This window comes from Mirounga angustirostris, unplaced genomic scaffold, assembly GCF_029215605.1.
Source record: "Mirounga angustirostris isolate CCGP_5_RB_7025 unplaced genomic scaffold, mMirAng1.0.hap1 SCAF_16, whole genome shotgun sequence".
Classification (NCBI taxonomy): Eukaryota; Metazoa; Chordata; class Mammalia; order Carnivora; family Phocidae; genus Mirounga; species Mirounga angustirostris.
In genome coordinates, this window is record NW_026991724.1 from 9,721,486 (window position 1) to 9,737,464 (window position 15,979).

Below are 15,979 nucleotides of genomic sequence, written 5' to 3' on the forward strand. Positions count from 1 at the left end.
GTCTTCAATAGTTACTTTATTTAGTGGTTATACTTTCTTGCTTGAGGGAACTTGAATGTTTTTTTTTAAAGGCTTGTCTCGTCTTGACTCCTATTTTCTCTACATAGTCTTTAGTTTCTCATTTGAAAATTCTTCTATCACATTTTTTTTTCCTTTTTGAGTCACCCACTTCCTGCATTTTAATAGTGGGGCTGCTTTTCCAACAACTATTTATGTGGAGTCACCAATATGCCAGGCAAGGTTATGCTATGCTGAATACTTTATTTATATATTTTATGTAAACATAATTTGCTTTGTAGGCACAATGTAACAAAAGCTCTAAAGCCACAAATACGTTAGACAATGTTTCAGTTCACTCCAATCAAGTTTAAATGACAGAGAAGCCTTCACAGTTCCTTTAAGGCAAACTGAGACTTTCCTTATACTTTTTTCAGAAAACCAGTCACGTGACAGGAAGAAGGTGCTTAAAACGAGAGTGCATTAAACGGCTAATTTTGGCATTTTCTTTTCTTCTGTTCTTCATGGCATAATGATAGCCAAACTCTAGTTTTCTCTTCTCACCCTGTATTCTGGAGTGACAAAAGGGTTTTCTTTAACCAACTGCCATTATATATGATGACTGTATTAATTTTGCTAGTTGAAAAACAGATTTGGGGAAGCATGATTTTTTTAACGCCTCTCCTCTGGACAAGAACAAAGGCCATTTGGATTCTGCACATAGAGCTCCCACTCCCCTCGCAGAGGACAGCCCTGATTTGGCCAATGGCTCTTTGTTACCCCAGCCCTAGAAAATGCCATTTCTGTCTAGCTCACCAGAATGTCACTTGGGTAGTGGTTCTTCTTAAAACCTCATTGTCAGCTTGGTTATGGGGGAAATATGACCAAGAATACAGCATTTAGTGAAAGTGTTGGGCGGGGGGCTGTGACAAACCTCCACATTATCTTTCTAAATGGCCCAGAAATGAAATATTGGTGAGTCCTGGGGTATGAAGAGAAGATGATGTGAGTGTCTTCTTCTGAGATACTCTCATCTCTTTGCTCATCAGATGGAAGCACCCTTTCTTGTCCCCATATTTTACATGTACATTCACAATGAGGAGAAACTCCCTTCAGATAAATATTTGGCATAAATAAGTCACCATCACAAGCTTAGTGCAGGAAAAAAGAACATGATTAATGAGGTGATTGTTCTTATAAAAGGACTTTGGAAATAAAAAGGTAATTGCTGGAATGCACTCCTTCCCATCATTTGGGGAAAGAGTTGGGTCTACCCTAAGGCTCACTGGTGGAGAGATGGGGCAATCAGGGAGCCCTCCAAGGTGTTCCAGAAAGCAAAGTGACTTGGGGTGCTAATCATGTGGGGTCCTTGTGTCTCCAGCTCTGTTTGTGAGTGAAGGAATCACCATTTGAGCCAAAAGGAGTGGGAGGAGGGAATAAGGAGCCCCCTTGTGGAGACACTGAGCCTCTCTCTCGTCCTTCAGGGGAACTGTTCACCTCAAGACATATCAAGTATGGTGGGCGGGGTGTGGGGTTTCTTAAGAGTTTAGGAGCTGGAAAATTAGACAGTGGTGTATAATCAAGTAGTTTGGTCCCTGATTTCCAAAAAGCAGGGGCTTGCAAAGAGCCTGCACCATAATTTTGTATTTTAGAGGAGAGGAACTGCACATTTGGCATCAGATACTGAACATCAACCATTTGTATCGCTAGAGTTTGTTACATGTCAGAACATGCTTTGGCAAGAAAAGAGATACTCATTGATTTTTTTTCCCTAATATGGTCTACCAGGGAGGTCTTCCTTGGGGGATCCTTGGTAAAGGTAGCTGCTCACTACCTGGAAATGAAAAGAGCAAAATCGGTAATGCCCATGGCAAGCTTGCAAACATAGGCAAATCTCAGTAATGACTTCTGAAATAGTCCCACATGTGGTGAATTTTCTTAAAATTAAACGAAAATATATATGGTGGGCAGCCGGGGTGGGGGGATTTTGCTCATGAGACCTGGTTTCAGAGGAGAAATCTCTGTGGCTGATCCTCAAACTCATGCTGTTGACCCATCTTCTATCCTGAAAAATCCTGTATTGATGGTTAAGAACCAGTGAAGGGATCAAGCATCAGAGGCTGAGCAGAGAGTGGTTCAACCTTTTGACCAATAAACAACTAAATGGATGTAAGGAAGGTGCCTCTTAAATGGGGAGAGGGAAAGTACTATTTGGAGAGATCCTAAATGTATGGGCTCATAAAAGCACCTCCTGGCCTACCCTCCTTCTTCCAGCCACACTGGCAAGTGCTCTTGTCAGAATCATGGGTGGCTGGCAGCAAAAAGTGTCATTGGCCCGAAGAATTCTAGGATCTGGACAGTGCTTTTATGATAACATCTTTCAACCCAAACTTGTCTTTGCCCTTGTCTGGTCTCATAGGCTTTGGGCTCTGGGCTTGTATTAATTTGCAAGGCTGTTCTAGAACTGTCAAGAAGGACCCAAAGATGGATGGTTTTGAAGTAGGAGACGGGGGAGAATGTGATACACAGATGAGGGAGGGACATAATACTGCATGGAATGGGCTTGGCACTTAATTTCAAAAACAACAGTGATCAACAGCTTTTAGCTCAGCTGACTGCAGACAAACACAACACACAGTGGACTACAGCATTTGTTCACTGGGGTACAGAAGAGCTTTCTCAACCGGCTCCTCTTGTTCTAAACCATCCTTCACATTCTCCTGCCTGGGTCCTGGGTTACTGGATAAAGGGCATCCGCTCCTTGTTCTCGCTGTCTCCCTCGTGGTCCTCCTCCTCTTCTCCCGCCTCGCTGGTCTCTGTGCTATCGTTGGCCATCTGCAGTTCAACAGAGGACGTTTTAGAGGGTCTGCAGTCTGTCTCTTACCTTCTTCAAGCATCTGAGGAAGCCCCTTGGGAAGGACTTCTTTGAGGGCTAAGAGTTAGGGTTGCTTTCTTCCCAGGAAAGCATTGTGGTGCTGGCCGTCTTATGTTGGGTGTCCTAAGAAGCAGACTCTGAGATAAGGATTTGAGTGCAAATATTTGGAATTTGGGAGATGATGCCAGGAAGCACAAGTAGGGAGGGAGGACATGAGGCAGAAAAGGCAAGGAAGTCAGTACAGTGTGTGTTAATAAGTAGGCTCCTACTGTGGGCAACTGGGGCTCAGTCATGCCAGGGACCACTGGGAGCCCATGAGGGACACACCTCACAGTTGTCCCACATGAGGAGGTAAGAAGACAAGGAATGGCTACTCTGGCATCTCTGGCCAAAAATGCCCCTGTGCCTGGGGGCTCTCAGAGGGGTCAGGTGTGGGGGACATGGGGGCACTCAGAGCATCCACTGCACAGACTGGCCAGGGTTCAGATCTTGGTGCTGTCACTTCCTAAGAGCCAGAACAATAATGCTAACACACGTGTGTTTGTCTACTTTGTTGTCTACATCCCCCCATTGGAATGTCATTTCTATGAAGACGCGGACTTTGGCTCTAGCCAAAGCCTCGTAAGAGCCCTCCTGAGATTCAGGAACAAGGGCCATAGCATACGGCAAGCCAGGCCCTGAGCTGTTACACTCAGAATTGGGCTTTTCAGCTCCTGCTCTGGTAAGAATCCCCTGTGGTCAAACAGGCCTTCCTAAAGCCTGAGGGCCCAGCGGGACCTCATGTGTTATGGAGACAGGCGGGAAGATGATGCCAGCCATCCTGCTTAAAAGCAACAAACTGTCCTTTCCCTTTTAGCCTGCATCCCAGTTTTGTGACTAATCGCTCATTTGCACCATCATTTGATTACGCGGGTCTGCTGCGCGAGCCAGAACTGCTTGTATTTCCCCCATCCGACCTGTGCCCGCACCTGATAGACCCTCCTGTGTTGAACTGAACGGACCCTCTGCTTTTGACTCACCAGTGGAGTCGGGGTCTTCTCTACATCCAGAATTAATTTGCCGATGTTCCCCCGGTCGTGGATCCGCTGCATGGCCTCCTTCACCTGAGATGAGAAAAAGGGAAGCGCTGGTTGGGTGAGGAGTCGCCCAGGTGGAGAAGCCAAACCATTCGCCGCCCACCTGGGGGCGCTGTGGTTCAAGGTTAGCCGCTAAGCCAGCAATATTACAGGTTTGGGACACTGGGTGCAAATAAATTCTGGTTGTGTCACTCACGCACTCCGAGCTTGTGCAAGCAACTTGGCCTTCTGGGTCTAAGAAATGAAAGTGATAGTTCCTGAAATAAGAAGACGAAATTTTCTTAAAAAACAAAAGTCGGGGATGGGGTGAGGTGGGGAGGAGAGTACTGTGAAGTTCTAAAAGACACAGAGCGCATCAGCCAGAGTAAATTTTGACCAGTAAAATTATTTTTTTTCAGAGTCAGTTGTGCCCTGCTTACCAAAATGGTACATAACTCTGATTCATAGTTTAATTAAAATGACCCGTTGCCTAGGCTAAACTATATTCAGGAAAATTCCCTTCGGTGACTCCTGGTTTTGGGGTGGAAATTTTGTTTCCACCTACGTAGAGATTTCTCCAGAACTAGTATTCTCCCCAGAGAAGAAGACCTAGTTTTCCTTTAAATGATGGGGGCTTGTCAGATCAAGCCCCTCTAAAAAAAGCAAGCATGTGCCCTCGTCTGATGTATGCTTGAGAATTTCATTCTGTGGCTGTGTGGAGAATGAACTGTAGGGGGCGCTGTGAGGAGAAAATGAGATAAGGAAAGGGTAACACTACCAGACACTTGGCATGAATAGGTCCTCCACATCTCTTAGTGAAATCTAAATGGAAATACAGTATCTCTTAATTTAAAAAAATGTTATAAGAGATCTAGCCTAAATATTTTTTTTAAAGTCTCAGATTTTAAAATATTTTTGTTCACTCATTCGGTCCACAAAATATTCATTAAATGTCCTTACAGGCTAGGCACCATGGTTTTTTTGTTTTGTTTTGTTTTGTTGTTTTGTTTTGTTTAATTTAAGTAAGGTAGGATGTCTGTCTTGGAGGAACTCAATCTGGGGCTGATGGAGTAGTGTTTGCTTAAAAAACCAAAGCTGTCTTCTCATTTGGATAAAAACTTGACAGAGACATTAAAATGTGCATATTTTAATTGCTTTTCTGGGACTTATCCTAAAGACATAATTCAAATTGTGGGGGAAAAAACTTACCATACCAAAGATACTCAATCACAGCATTGCTTTTAATGGCAAAACACTGAAGCAAGTTATATATCACAGAATAAGGGAGTGGTTAAGTAAACCATGGGTCTTACATTTATGTATGGAATAGAAATATTATGTTGCGATTAAGTTGCTAATTATAAAGAATGTACAGCAGGATTAAAAGCCTTTATAATATTGCTAACCGAGAAAACTGAGATGCATATTTTTATTTACATACCCATAAAAATATGGACATCCTAAAATAAGTAGAAAGGGATTTGGATATATGATAAAACATTAGGTAGGGGAAATTAGTGCCTTTTAACTCCAAACATTGACATTTGGTTATCAAATTCAAATCAGTATTTAATATAAGTTAAATGCATCTTTAAATGTAGTCTTTGGGAAACCTAGCATTGGTTAGCATCAGCCTCTTTTATAGACTGATAGTGTCATATGATTGCTAAATTTCCTGACCCTACTACATATGCCAGTATATTTCTTTTATTTCTGTGGTGAACATTGCTTTTCAAAATGCTGTTATATCTGGTTATAATAAGTCTTTACTGAGAATGTTTAAATATCATGGCAGACAGCTTCCAAAATGGCTCCCAACCATCCTTTCCTCCAGACACTTACACCCATGTATAATCCCCTTCCCTTGAATGTGGGCTGGACCTCCTAACTTGCTTCTGACCAGCAGAATATAGCAAAAGGGATGGGATGTCACCTCCAAGATTAGGTTATAAAAGACAGATTTCTGTCTGATAGTCTCTCTCTGACTCTTCTTGCTTTCTTCCTCTGATGATACAAACTGCCTTGTTGTGCACTGCCCTGTGGAGAGGCCCCCATGGCAAGGAACTGAGGGAGACCTCCCACCAACAGCCAATAAGGAAGCAACACCCTCAGTCCAAAAGCCCATGAGGAACTAGATTTTTCCAGCAATCAATGGGAGAGCTCAGAAGCAGATCCTTCCCCAGTTAAGTCTAGTAATGAGACTGTATCCCTAGCTGACACCTTGACTAAAGCCTTGGGAGATCCTAAGCCAAAGGACCCAGCTAAACCATGCCCAGATTCCTCACCCACATAAAGTGTGATCATAAGTGTTGTTTCAAGCCTCTAAGTTTTGGGGCTAATTTGTTATGCAGCAATAAATAAGCAACCTTCTTATCTTTCCTATGTAATTCTTATCTTGCAAGATCTATATTATACCCATTTTACAGGTAAGTACCTTGATGCTCAAAGATATAAGCAATTTGTCCAAAGATTATGTGGCTATCAGTGACAGAATCGTGGCTCAAACTCATGTTTGTCAGACTTCAAAACCGATGCTTTTTCCCAATTCCACCCAGACTGTGTTTAATTTAATTCTCAAAGGCAGAGGAAGGTGGTAGGTAATGTCTCACATAATGACTTCCCAGAATTCAGTTGTTTATTACCCTGGCAAGTCATTAAGCACCTGGTAACTCCTTGGAGATTCAGAACAATTTTTGTGCTCTTCTCCAATAAGACAGAGCCTAGGGAAACTGAAAAGCTGTTTTCCTACCAGTTAAAGCGTATTGTGATACTAGAAAAAAGCCCCCTGAATGGCTGGCTCTAATCTGCATATTTGGGGGAACTTTCTTTTCTTTTCTTCCTTCCTTCCTTCCTTCCTTCCTTTCTTTCTTTCTTTCTTTCTTTCTTTCTTTCTTTCTTTCTTTCTTTCTTTCTTTCTTTCTTTCTTTCTTTCTTTCTTTCTTTCTCTTATTTATTTGAGAGAGAGAGAGCGTGTGCACAGAAGTGGGGGGGCAGAGGGAGAGAGAGAAACTCAAACAGACTCTGAGTGTGGAGCCCAACATGGGGCTCAATCCCAGGACCCTGAGATCATGACCTGAGCCAAAACCAAGAGTCAGACGCTTAACCGACTGGGCCACCCAGGGACCATAAGTTCCTTATGTGGGGGACAGTGAAAGGGTTAGGAGTCTTTCCAAGAGGTGACTGAAGTAGTCTGATCCCCAGCCATACTGTCTGAGTTTACATCTTCTTATGCTGCTCCTGGAGATGTGAAAGAGTCCTTTTGATGACAGCTTAGAAGGAAAGAATTACCATTTTTTTTTAGCAATTTACATGTACAGTATGAAGGCATTGCTTAATGTATGAGGCACATACATTGCTTTTTATCTGCACACCGCGGGTTCACAGAAGAGAAATCTAAAGGTGAAAATCGGACTCTGTCCCCGGTCACCATCTGAAAGGTGGGTAGAACCACTTGGGAGCTGAGAGAGCGGTTTCCCCTTTTCAGGACTCTGGACAAAAGCCAGGACAGGGCTCTGCCATCTGTACTCCAAAACTGCCCTCAAATAACCCCATCATAAGGTGGAGTCTGCAGAAAGAGACCTTGCTCCCAAATTACCAGTTTATAAACTGAGGTACCTCAGTAGGTGAGAGTGCCCAAAAGCTGGTGGTGAGAACCTCCAAAAAGATACTTGTTCTCTCTTGGGGCTAGCATTTTTCTAAGATACACTTGCGCTTAAAACCTTTTCCCATTGCGGGCACCTGGGTGGCTCAGTTGTTAAGCATCTGCCTTAAGCTCAGGTCATGATCCCAGGGTCCTGGGATCGAGCCCCGCATCGGGCTCCCTGCTCAGCGGGAAACCTGCTTCTCCCTCTCCCACTCCCCCTGCTTGTGTTCCCTCTCTTGCTGTGTCTCTCTTTGTCAAATAAATAAATAAAATCTTTAAAAAACATACAAACAAAACCTTTTCCCATCGCACTCGAGAAAAGCCTAGCAGACCTGCACTGCCTCGTGCAGGAGCCATGAGTCACATGGGGCACTGAGCCCTTGAACCGGGGCCAGCACAGACTTCAGTGTGCTGTGAGTGTAAACCACCTGGCCGACTGCAAAGGCTTAATAAGACAGAATATATACCGTCTCATTCAGAATTGTTGACATGCATTGCACGTTGTGAGGATAACATGTTAAATATTCTAGGTTAAGTAAAACATATTACTAAAGTGAATTTTGCCCACGTTTTACTTTTCTGAATATGGCTACGACAAAACTGAAACTTCGAGCATGGCTCAGGTTAGACTTCTGCTGGACAGCACTGGACTTGTTCTTCAGGAGCTGATGTCGGTCACTCTTTCTGGCTTCACTACTTTCTTTACACTTCCTCTGCTCCGGCCACTGGAGACTTATCTGAAGCTCACTGGGCTTCTCAGCTTTATGCCTCTGTATAGATCAGGTTCCTTCCCGGAGTGTGAAGTGCGCTGGTCCTGGAGCTAACTCACATTTGTCCTGTGGCTGGTTTAGATGCGAACCCTTCTAGGAAGCTGTTCTGCACCTCCCACCCCTGCCCCTCGCACTTGGGGTCAAGTCTCCTTTGGGCTCCCTTGGCACCTTGGGCCTTGGGCCAGCTAGTAATGTCACACTTACCCCCAGCTTAGAACTTAGCTGCTCTTCTCTACAGTACAACTCTCTGGACCGGCACCGTGCAGTAGAAATAGGAAGTGAGCTACAGATGTCCTAAAATTTCTCTAGTTACTCCCATTAACAAATGTAGAAAGAAACTGGTGAAATTAATTTTCATAATATATTTTCTTTAACCAGATCTATCCAAAATATTATCACTTTAATATATACTCAACACAATAAAGTCTTAATGAGATATTTTATATTCCTTTTTTTTCCCCTTTTGTACTACGTGTTTGGAATCCAGGGTATACTTGGTACCTACATGTTTCAATTCAGATGAGCCACTCTTCAAGTGCCCAGTGGCTGCACGTGGCTCACGTCTACCATATTGGAGAGGGCAGCTCCAGATGGTGGGACAGTGGCACCAACCTCAGGGACCCCAGTGCATAGGAGTATTTAGCATATGATGGCCTCCAGGATGAATGAATGAATGAATGAATGAATGAGCAAGTGGGTATATGGAGAAAGTGAGATGCCATGTGGCTGAGCCACATGAGAGGTTTCTGTTTCATCTGGCCCACATCCTAGAGCTCCTGGCCCAGGCAGCTGCCTCTTGGTGGCCTGCTCAGTGCTGTCTGGGTGGCCTAGTGGAGTCTGTTTGTCATCAGGGCCATGGCCCCTCACATCCAGTCTGACATACCACTGCCAGCTATGTGGCTGGCCAGATCTGGTGTTGGCAGCTGGATTTTCCAGGGCATACTCAGGCTATCCCAGCCAGAGCTGGTGTCCCATCCAGACAGTGGGAGGAAGTTTGAGTCACATCATTAAAACATCGCAAGATGCCAAGATCCTGAGCACAGAGGCTACCTAAGCTTTTTTTACTTCCTGTCCCTGGGAGACCATCTTGGTACCATCCCAAGTGGATGGTGGCAGGAGGCAGTGAGATCATCACTGAGTCCTAGGCTCTGCTTTGACTCATCAGGGTCATTCCAGCAAGTTGCTTCATCTCTGCTCCTCACCTTCTTAATATGTTAAATGATAACAGCTATTCTATCCATTCATTCATGCAGTCAGTCACTCATTCAAACAGTGCCACAGCCCTGTTCAGGAGCTCTCTCTGTCCTGAAGCCCTCACAGTTTTGTTTATTAAATAGGCTAATCATAATAAAAAGAATCTCACGATTAAAATATGTGTTCTTGGGCGCCTGGGTGGCTCAGTTGGTTAAGCGACTGCCTTCAGCTCAGGTCATGATTCTGGAGTCCCTGGATCGAGTCCCGCATCGGGCTCCCTGCTCGGCAGGGAGCCTGCTTCTGCCTCTGACCCTCCCCCCTCTCATGTGCTCTCTCTCTCTCATTCTCTCTGTCTCAAATAAATAAATAAAAAATCTTAAAAATAAATAAAATAAATAAAATAAAATAAAAAATGTGTTCTTGATTTGTTTATTTAGCCCCATGGATCGCAACCCATCAGAGTTGATCCCGTACCCTTGGTTCACGCTCCAACAAAGTCCACTGGCATTCGAGATGGCATTCACGCATGATCTACAGGAAAAATGAACTGGTTCATACCATGTTTGCAAAGGACCAGTAGTTACAGTCATTCTTACTTCTGTCTGCAGTGGGACTAGAAGAGGAGAGGTGGGGTTTCTGGAAGCCTGGGAATACAGTGGTGAGTAAACACCTACAAGATCCCCTGCCATCATGAAGTTTATGGTCTTGTGGGAGACATAGACAATCAAAGAATGACTGGAATAAATATAAGATCGCCCCTTGATAATTCTAAGATGGTGTTACAAGGATGTGGATAGGGGATTTGATCTGGTTGGGAAGATCAGGGAGGGCTTCCCTGAAGAAGTGATAACTGAGCTGGGATTTAAAGGATGAATAGGAAGTAACTAAGACAAAAAAGGAGAGGGACCATTCCAAGCAGAAGGGGCCGAATGTGAAAGGAAAGACTGAGAAGAGACCAGGGGGGATGAGGACAAAGAGCAAATGTGAATGTAGGGCAAGATGCTGGCAAGCTTGGTTGGGGCCTTTGGTGCTGTATTCCAAAAAGTTTCCAAGGATACAGTGGCCACACTGACCATACAAATCTAGACTGTCTTTCCACCTCCAGTTGCCTTCTAACCGAGTAGTCCATTTTGTCACACTTGAGTAATGAGAGTTAACAATGCTCAATCTTTGTTGGGATCTCATTTAATGTTTCATGGTCTTCAATTTCCTTTTGAATGGTGTGAAAGGCACAAAGTCATTACGGTACAAATGACACCACTTAATAATCAAAGCATTTGGCTTGTGCCATGAATAATAATAAGCCTAGCCACCTAAAATAGGAAAAAAAAATTAAGATGGGTTATTCCATGCATCACTGTGCCTATTAGGTGATAAATTAAAGGTCTGAAAAGGAAGAAATGAGTAATACTATAATTAAGAAGCACATCTACCAATGTCATCTATGGAAGATTACTCACATTAACAACAGCCATCTTTGGGAAGGCTTAAAATACAAAGTGGGTGTTGAAAAGTAACACAGTCATTGCAAGTAGACTTGGAATCTGTAATTTCTGTGTTTTGTCAAGTAGCTCCAGGAGTCTAAAATGAGTGAGCCCCCAGATCTTGACCTAGATGGAAGAGTGACCACAGAAGTAAAATGTCAGGGACTGTGGATTGACCCACTTGGGAAGACAGAAAAAAGAGTCAGTCAGCTGCTCTTTTGGACCAGTTGCACATGGGGTCTTTCCAACAATGCAGGGTATGGACTAGGATGGAGAAAAGGAGGTGACAAGGGTGCAGAACTGAAGGAGGCACTCACTCGCAGGGTCATGCAGGTGCTGGGTCAGCACATGAGAGGAAGCCCCTCTTACCTTTTAACCCTTGTCACCTGTCTGGCCCCACCCTAGTTCTGGTCCTCAAGGATGGCTGTTATTTTCTTTAAAAGGGGAAACATTAAGTAGCTTTCAGAAGCATCTGCTTGGCCACTGGACAATGGAGATGCTCCAAGAGGATTTTTCAAGGGGCTCTTAATAGGAACACTGGCTGAAAAGAGATAAAGAACATTCTGAGTGTGAGGAAGAAGGAAGGCAAGGAAGAAAACAAAACAGTAGAATCTGGATGGAGTAACTGGTCCTTTTTCCTTCATGGGTACTTGGATGACACTGACTCTTTTGACCAAAAATATATCGTGGTCATGAGGGGTTCAGATGAATTAAACATTGAGCCAAAAGGCAGGTTATTCTGCAGAAATCTGCAATCCATAATCAAGCCAAACTATATATTCTTACCCTGTTGTATTTTGAACTAAAGCAAAAGATGAAAAACAATCCAGTGAATTCTCTCCACTGTTTGTTTTATCTTATTTAACCATGTTTCCCACTGTTGGATTTGGATGGTTGGATAGAATTGAAGTGGACACTCAGTGGATGCTTATTCCAACATGAGAGTGTTGGATGCTTATTCCAACGTGAGAGTGAGGTTTCTGGGGAGGAGGAGGAAAAGGTTCAGGAGAGAATTCCTGCTCCCTGCAGAAAAATATCTGTTGTACAATCCATAAGAGGGACATTTGAACTGTGATGGGGCACAAAAGAGGACGCCGTTGGGGATGGGACAAGGACGAAAACCAAGGAAGTAACTCTTAGTTTGAGACTTGAAGTTCGAGTAGAAGGTTGTCACTCAGCCAATAGAAGGACATATAACTAATCCAAGGAAATATTGCTCAACTCAGAGAATGAGTCATTGATGGCCACAAGAACATGGAGGGTGATGATGAGTTACGCTTTGAAAATCCTCATGAATTGCTTAAGCTCCTCAAGTCCGCTGGACATGGGTAAAAAATAACCTGAGCCCCCTCCCCGTCAGAAATTCCACATGATGGTGGCAGAACTTGCAAAATATAATTCCAGCTGTTTGGTCCTTTGCTTTGACTCTTATAGCAAAATCCTCTAACTAGGGAGAGTCTCTATATTTCTGCTCAGAGGACTCTGGTTCCTTACTAAGAATATAACTACCTTGCTTGCAGATGATCTGGTTTTATTTAGTCACAGATTGATAACTACACCATTCCATGATAACTGTGGGCTTTCAGCTGGAGCTGCCAGACACGACAGTTTATGGAGAAGGGTTAGAACTCTAAGGAGGCCAGAGACCCTTCAAAATCTTGAAAGTTCTCAGAGGGGTAGCCATGTTTTCAAAAGAATGACAGCCAGACCTGCTGACCTTTAGGAATTACAGGTTAGAAGGCAGAGGTGACTTTCTTTAGGCTTGGAGAGAAAGGGCTTGCTTGCGGGTGTTTGGGGGCATTTTTAGTACCTAAGGGAATTGAGAAGTATTGATTACATCATTCAGACATAGCGGTAGTTGAGACAAGGGCTAGGGTGCCAAGGGTACCAAATTCGAGGTGGCCACCAGAGCTGATATGCCTGGGACAAGTTGTCCGGCAGTGGTAAATGGCTCAGAGTAAGGAACAGAAATAAGAGAGGGGTTGTGTTTGTATTCGAGGTGTCTGCAAACAAAGTGCTCACGTGGAAACCTGGTTCTCCACGACTTTGACTGAGGGGGGTTTTTGAGCATCCCCTCACTTAAAGAGAAAGGATGGAGGGGGCTCGAGGCTCTGGACCTAGCACCGTAGTGATATGAGAGTCACACCTGTCCATACATTGTGTTAGGAGGAGGCAAGAGTCACAAGTAAAGAGCTGGATCTAAAAACCAGGTAAATGTAAAGGACAAGGCAGAAGCGGTACCTCCATGGGGTGTTGGGGGGGTGGGGGGCATTGTTCATTATCATCACAGCAGCTGACATAGGACGAACACTTGGCAGGTGCTATCACCGATCAAAGCACCCTATAGGCATGATCTCATTTCGTTGCATCAAGCCTGTGTGGTTTAAGTGGGAGTTGGTCAGACTGTCAATCAGGGGAACATAAAAATATTCTCCCTTTTCTTCTGGAGTCCCTGTTGCTCATGGAGGACAGCTGAGATGAAACTGAGGTTTAGTGTGGGGAAAGTGGCTTTGCCCAAGGTGAAACGGGGGAATGTGGAGGCGCCGGGCTTCCACGTGAGCCCTGTGTAACTCCAGCACTTAACTCCAGGTTGCCAGGTGTGCAAGCCTGGGATGAAGTGTGAGACAGGAAGGAAGGTTCTGGGGCCTGGGGCCCTGCATGTAGGGACCAGTAATGCGTTACTTCCTCTGTACTTGGGTATGCACCTTACTGGTTCCTTGGTTATGACACTTAACTCCCTTCCCTCTTGAAGAGTTTCTCAACCGAGGAACTATTTACATTCTGTGCCGGAGAATTCTCGGTTGTGAGCAGGCTGTCCTGTACATTGCAGGGTATTCAGCTGCATCTCTGGCCTATGCTCACTCAATGCCAGTAGAACTCCCCAGTTTGATAAGTAAAAATGTTTCTAGATATTGCCAAGTGTCCCCTGGAGGGCCAAATCGCCTCCAGTTGAGACCTTCAGCATTATGGGAGCATATACTTCATTACCCCTCTCCATCCCTCCCACTGGTCTGTGGGCTCACGGGCAGGCAGCTCCACACCTCAGTACTCACATGACACCCTGGACAGGGACTTGCCCACAGGAGACTGGGTCCTTCTCTATTCCTAGGACTAGGACTGGGAAGAGTGTGTGGTACACAGCAGGTGCTCAGTACCAGAAGAACACAAGGTGGCCTCTGACCTCAAAATGCTCATTGGTTGTATTAGGTTCTCTCAAAGGGTGGACTGAAAGCTGCCTCCATCAGAATCACAAAGCATGGCTTTTAAAGTGCTGTATTGGCCTTACCCTATACCTATTTGCTGAGACTGTGGAGATACTCCCCTCCAGGTGATTCAGGGGCTCTCAAGTTTCAGACCCTTGAGATTAACTGGTTCTTCATTTAGCAAATACTGACTGCCTACTCTAAATCAGGCACTGTGCTTGGCTGACTCATGGCAAGGAACAGGAAAGACAAGCCCCCTGCCTGGCTAAGATCCCTCTCAAGAGAGTGAGCCTGCGTTCCCCTTTCTCATATCTGGGTAGAGCCTAGTTTAACCCTTGGCTTATATGTCATTGCCTGTTAGAAAGTGGCAGAAGGCCACAGCTACGGCCCCTCCCATCCCAGGGCAGCGGGGAAGGAATCAGATGGCAGCTTCGGTTCTGCACCCTTGTGTAGACATTAAACAGCCTGACTTCTGCTCAGTGCATCAAGAAACCTTCAGGACATTGTTTTACGATGAATGAAACCCATTTACTGGCTCTGTGTGGCCCCTCAAAGGACCCAGCCACTGAGTTTCATGTGCTCATGGTTGGAAGGGATGATCTCTGTGGTGGCGGAGTCCTAGGATATGTGTGCATCCGTTAGAATCAGTGGATTATTGAGCAACCCACAACCTATGGTACAATGAGCCAGATCTTACTGTGACATGAGCAGAAAAATCAGAAGCAGAGTTGCATGCTGGAGATGCAGTGGGAAGGCTTATTTCTTTTTGAGGAAGGAAAGTAGGATCTAGTGTGACCCAGTGGCTAGCAGAGATGTATTATCCTTGAATTAAGATATGCAAATCAGTGCTTTGCACGGTGAAGGCAAATGTCCAGAAATAAAATTGTATTTAGCTATAACTACAACCAAGTAGGGCGCCTGGGTGGCTCAGTTGGTTAAGCGACTGCCTTCGGCTCAGGTCATGATCCTGGAGTCCCGGGATCGAGTCCCACATCGGGCTCCCTGCTCGGCAAGGAGTCTGCTTCTCCCTCTGATCCTCCCCCATCTCGTACTCTCTCTCTCTGTCTCATTCTCTCTCTCAAATAAATAAATAAAATCTTAAAAAAAAAAATAACTACAACCAAGTAAATAATTGTTTGCATATAGACAGAAATCTGGTAATAATACCTTGAAAAAAATCACACCCAGTCTACAGCTAAACTATTCATTCTTTTCGTTAAAAAAGAAATTATGAACACATGGTAATGTTTGGGTAATAAAACAACAGCAATTTCTCAGACAGCTCTGGAGGTTACAAGTCCAAAATCAAGGATTGATTATTAGCTGCCATAATTTATAAGGAAACAAGTCCCTTCACCCATTATTTAATTACCAGCGATAACCAATTCATATAGGAAAGGCAGGATAAATAATTGATTTTTTCCTTATGTTTACTGGTAGCAACAACTTTTCAAAAGAAGCAAAATGAAGGAAGCAGAATAAAACTTCATGAGTAAAACATTCACTACTTTAATAGTTAATATGCCTTATTTGATATTTAAAGGCAGAAAATTGGAGAAAAATGTTCATTGAGAGTAGGACAGTTATGAGAATTACAGGATATCTCTTTATCTTACTGACATGATAAGGAGAGTAAGTAACTGCATATTCAGTGTGACCAAATCTATGTAAAATACATACTAATTTAGATAATAATAGGTTGTATCAACCCAAAGCTCTGGCTACCTCTGAGTGGTAGGGATATGGCTAGTTTTCATT

At 44.1% G+C, this 15,979-nt stretch overlaps 1 protein-coding gene across 1 annotated transcript in view; it reads right to left on the reverse strand.

Annotated features, from left to right (window-relative positions):
• Positions 1-244: 244 nt before the first annotated feature.
• The window catches only part of VAT1L (vesicle amine transport 1 like), a 139,626-nt gene continuing 123,891 nt past the window's right edge, over positions 245-15,979 (reverse strand). The window contains exons 8-9 of the mRNA XM_045890699.2: positions 3,892-3,975; positions 245-2,832 (exon numbers count right to left, since the gene is read on the reverse strand). Of these exons, the coding sequence (XP_045746655.1) occupies positions 2,734-2,832; positions 3,892-3,975 (183 nt within the window). The 3' untranslated portion in view covers positions 245-2,733. The remainder of the gene's footprint in view (positions 2,833-3,891; positions 3,976-15,979) is intronic.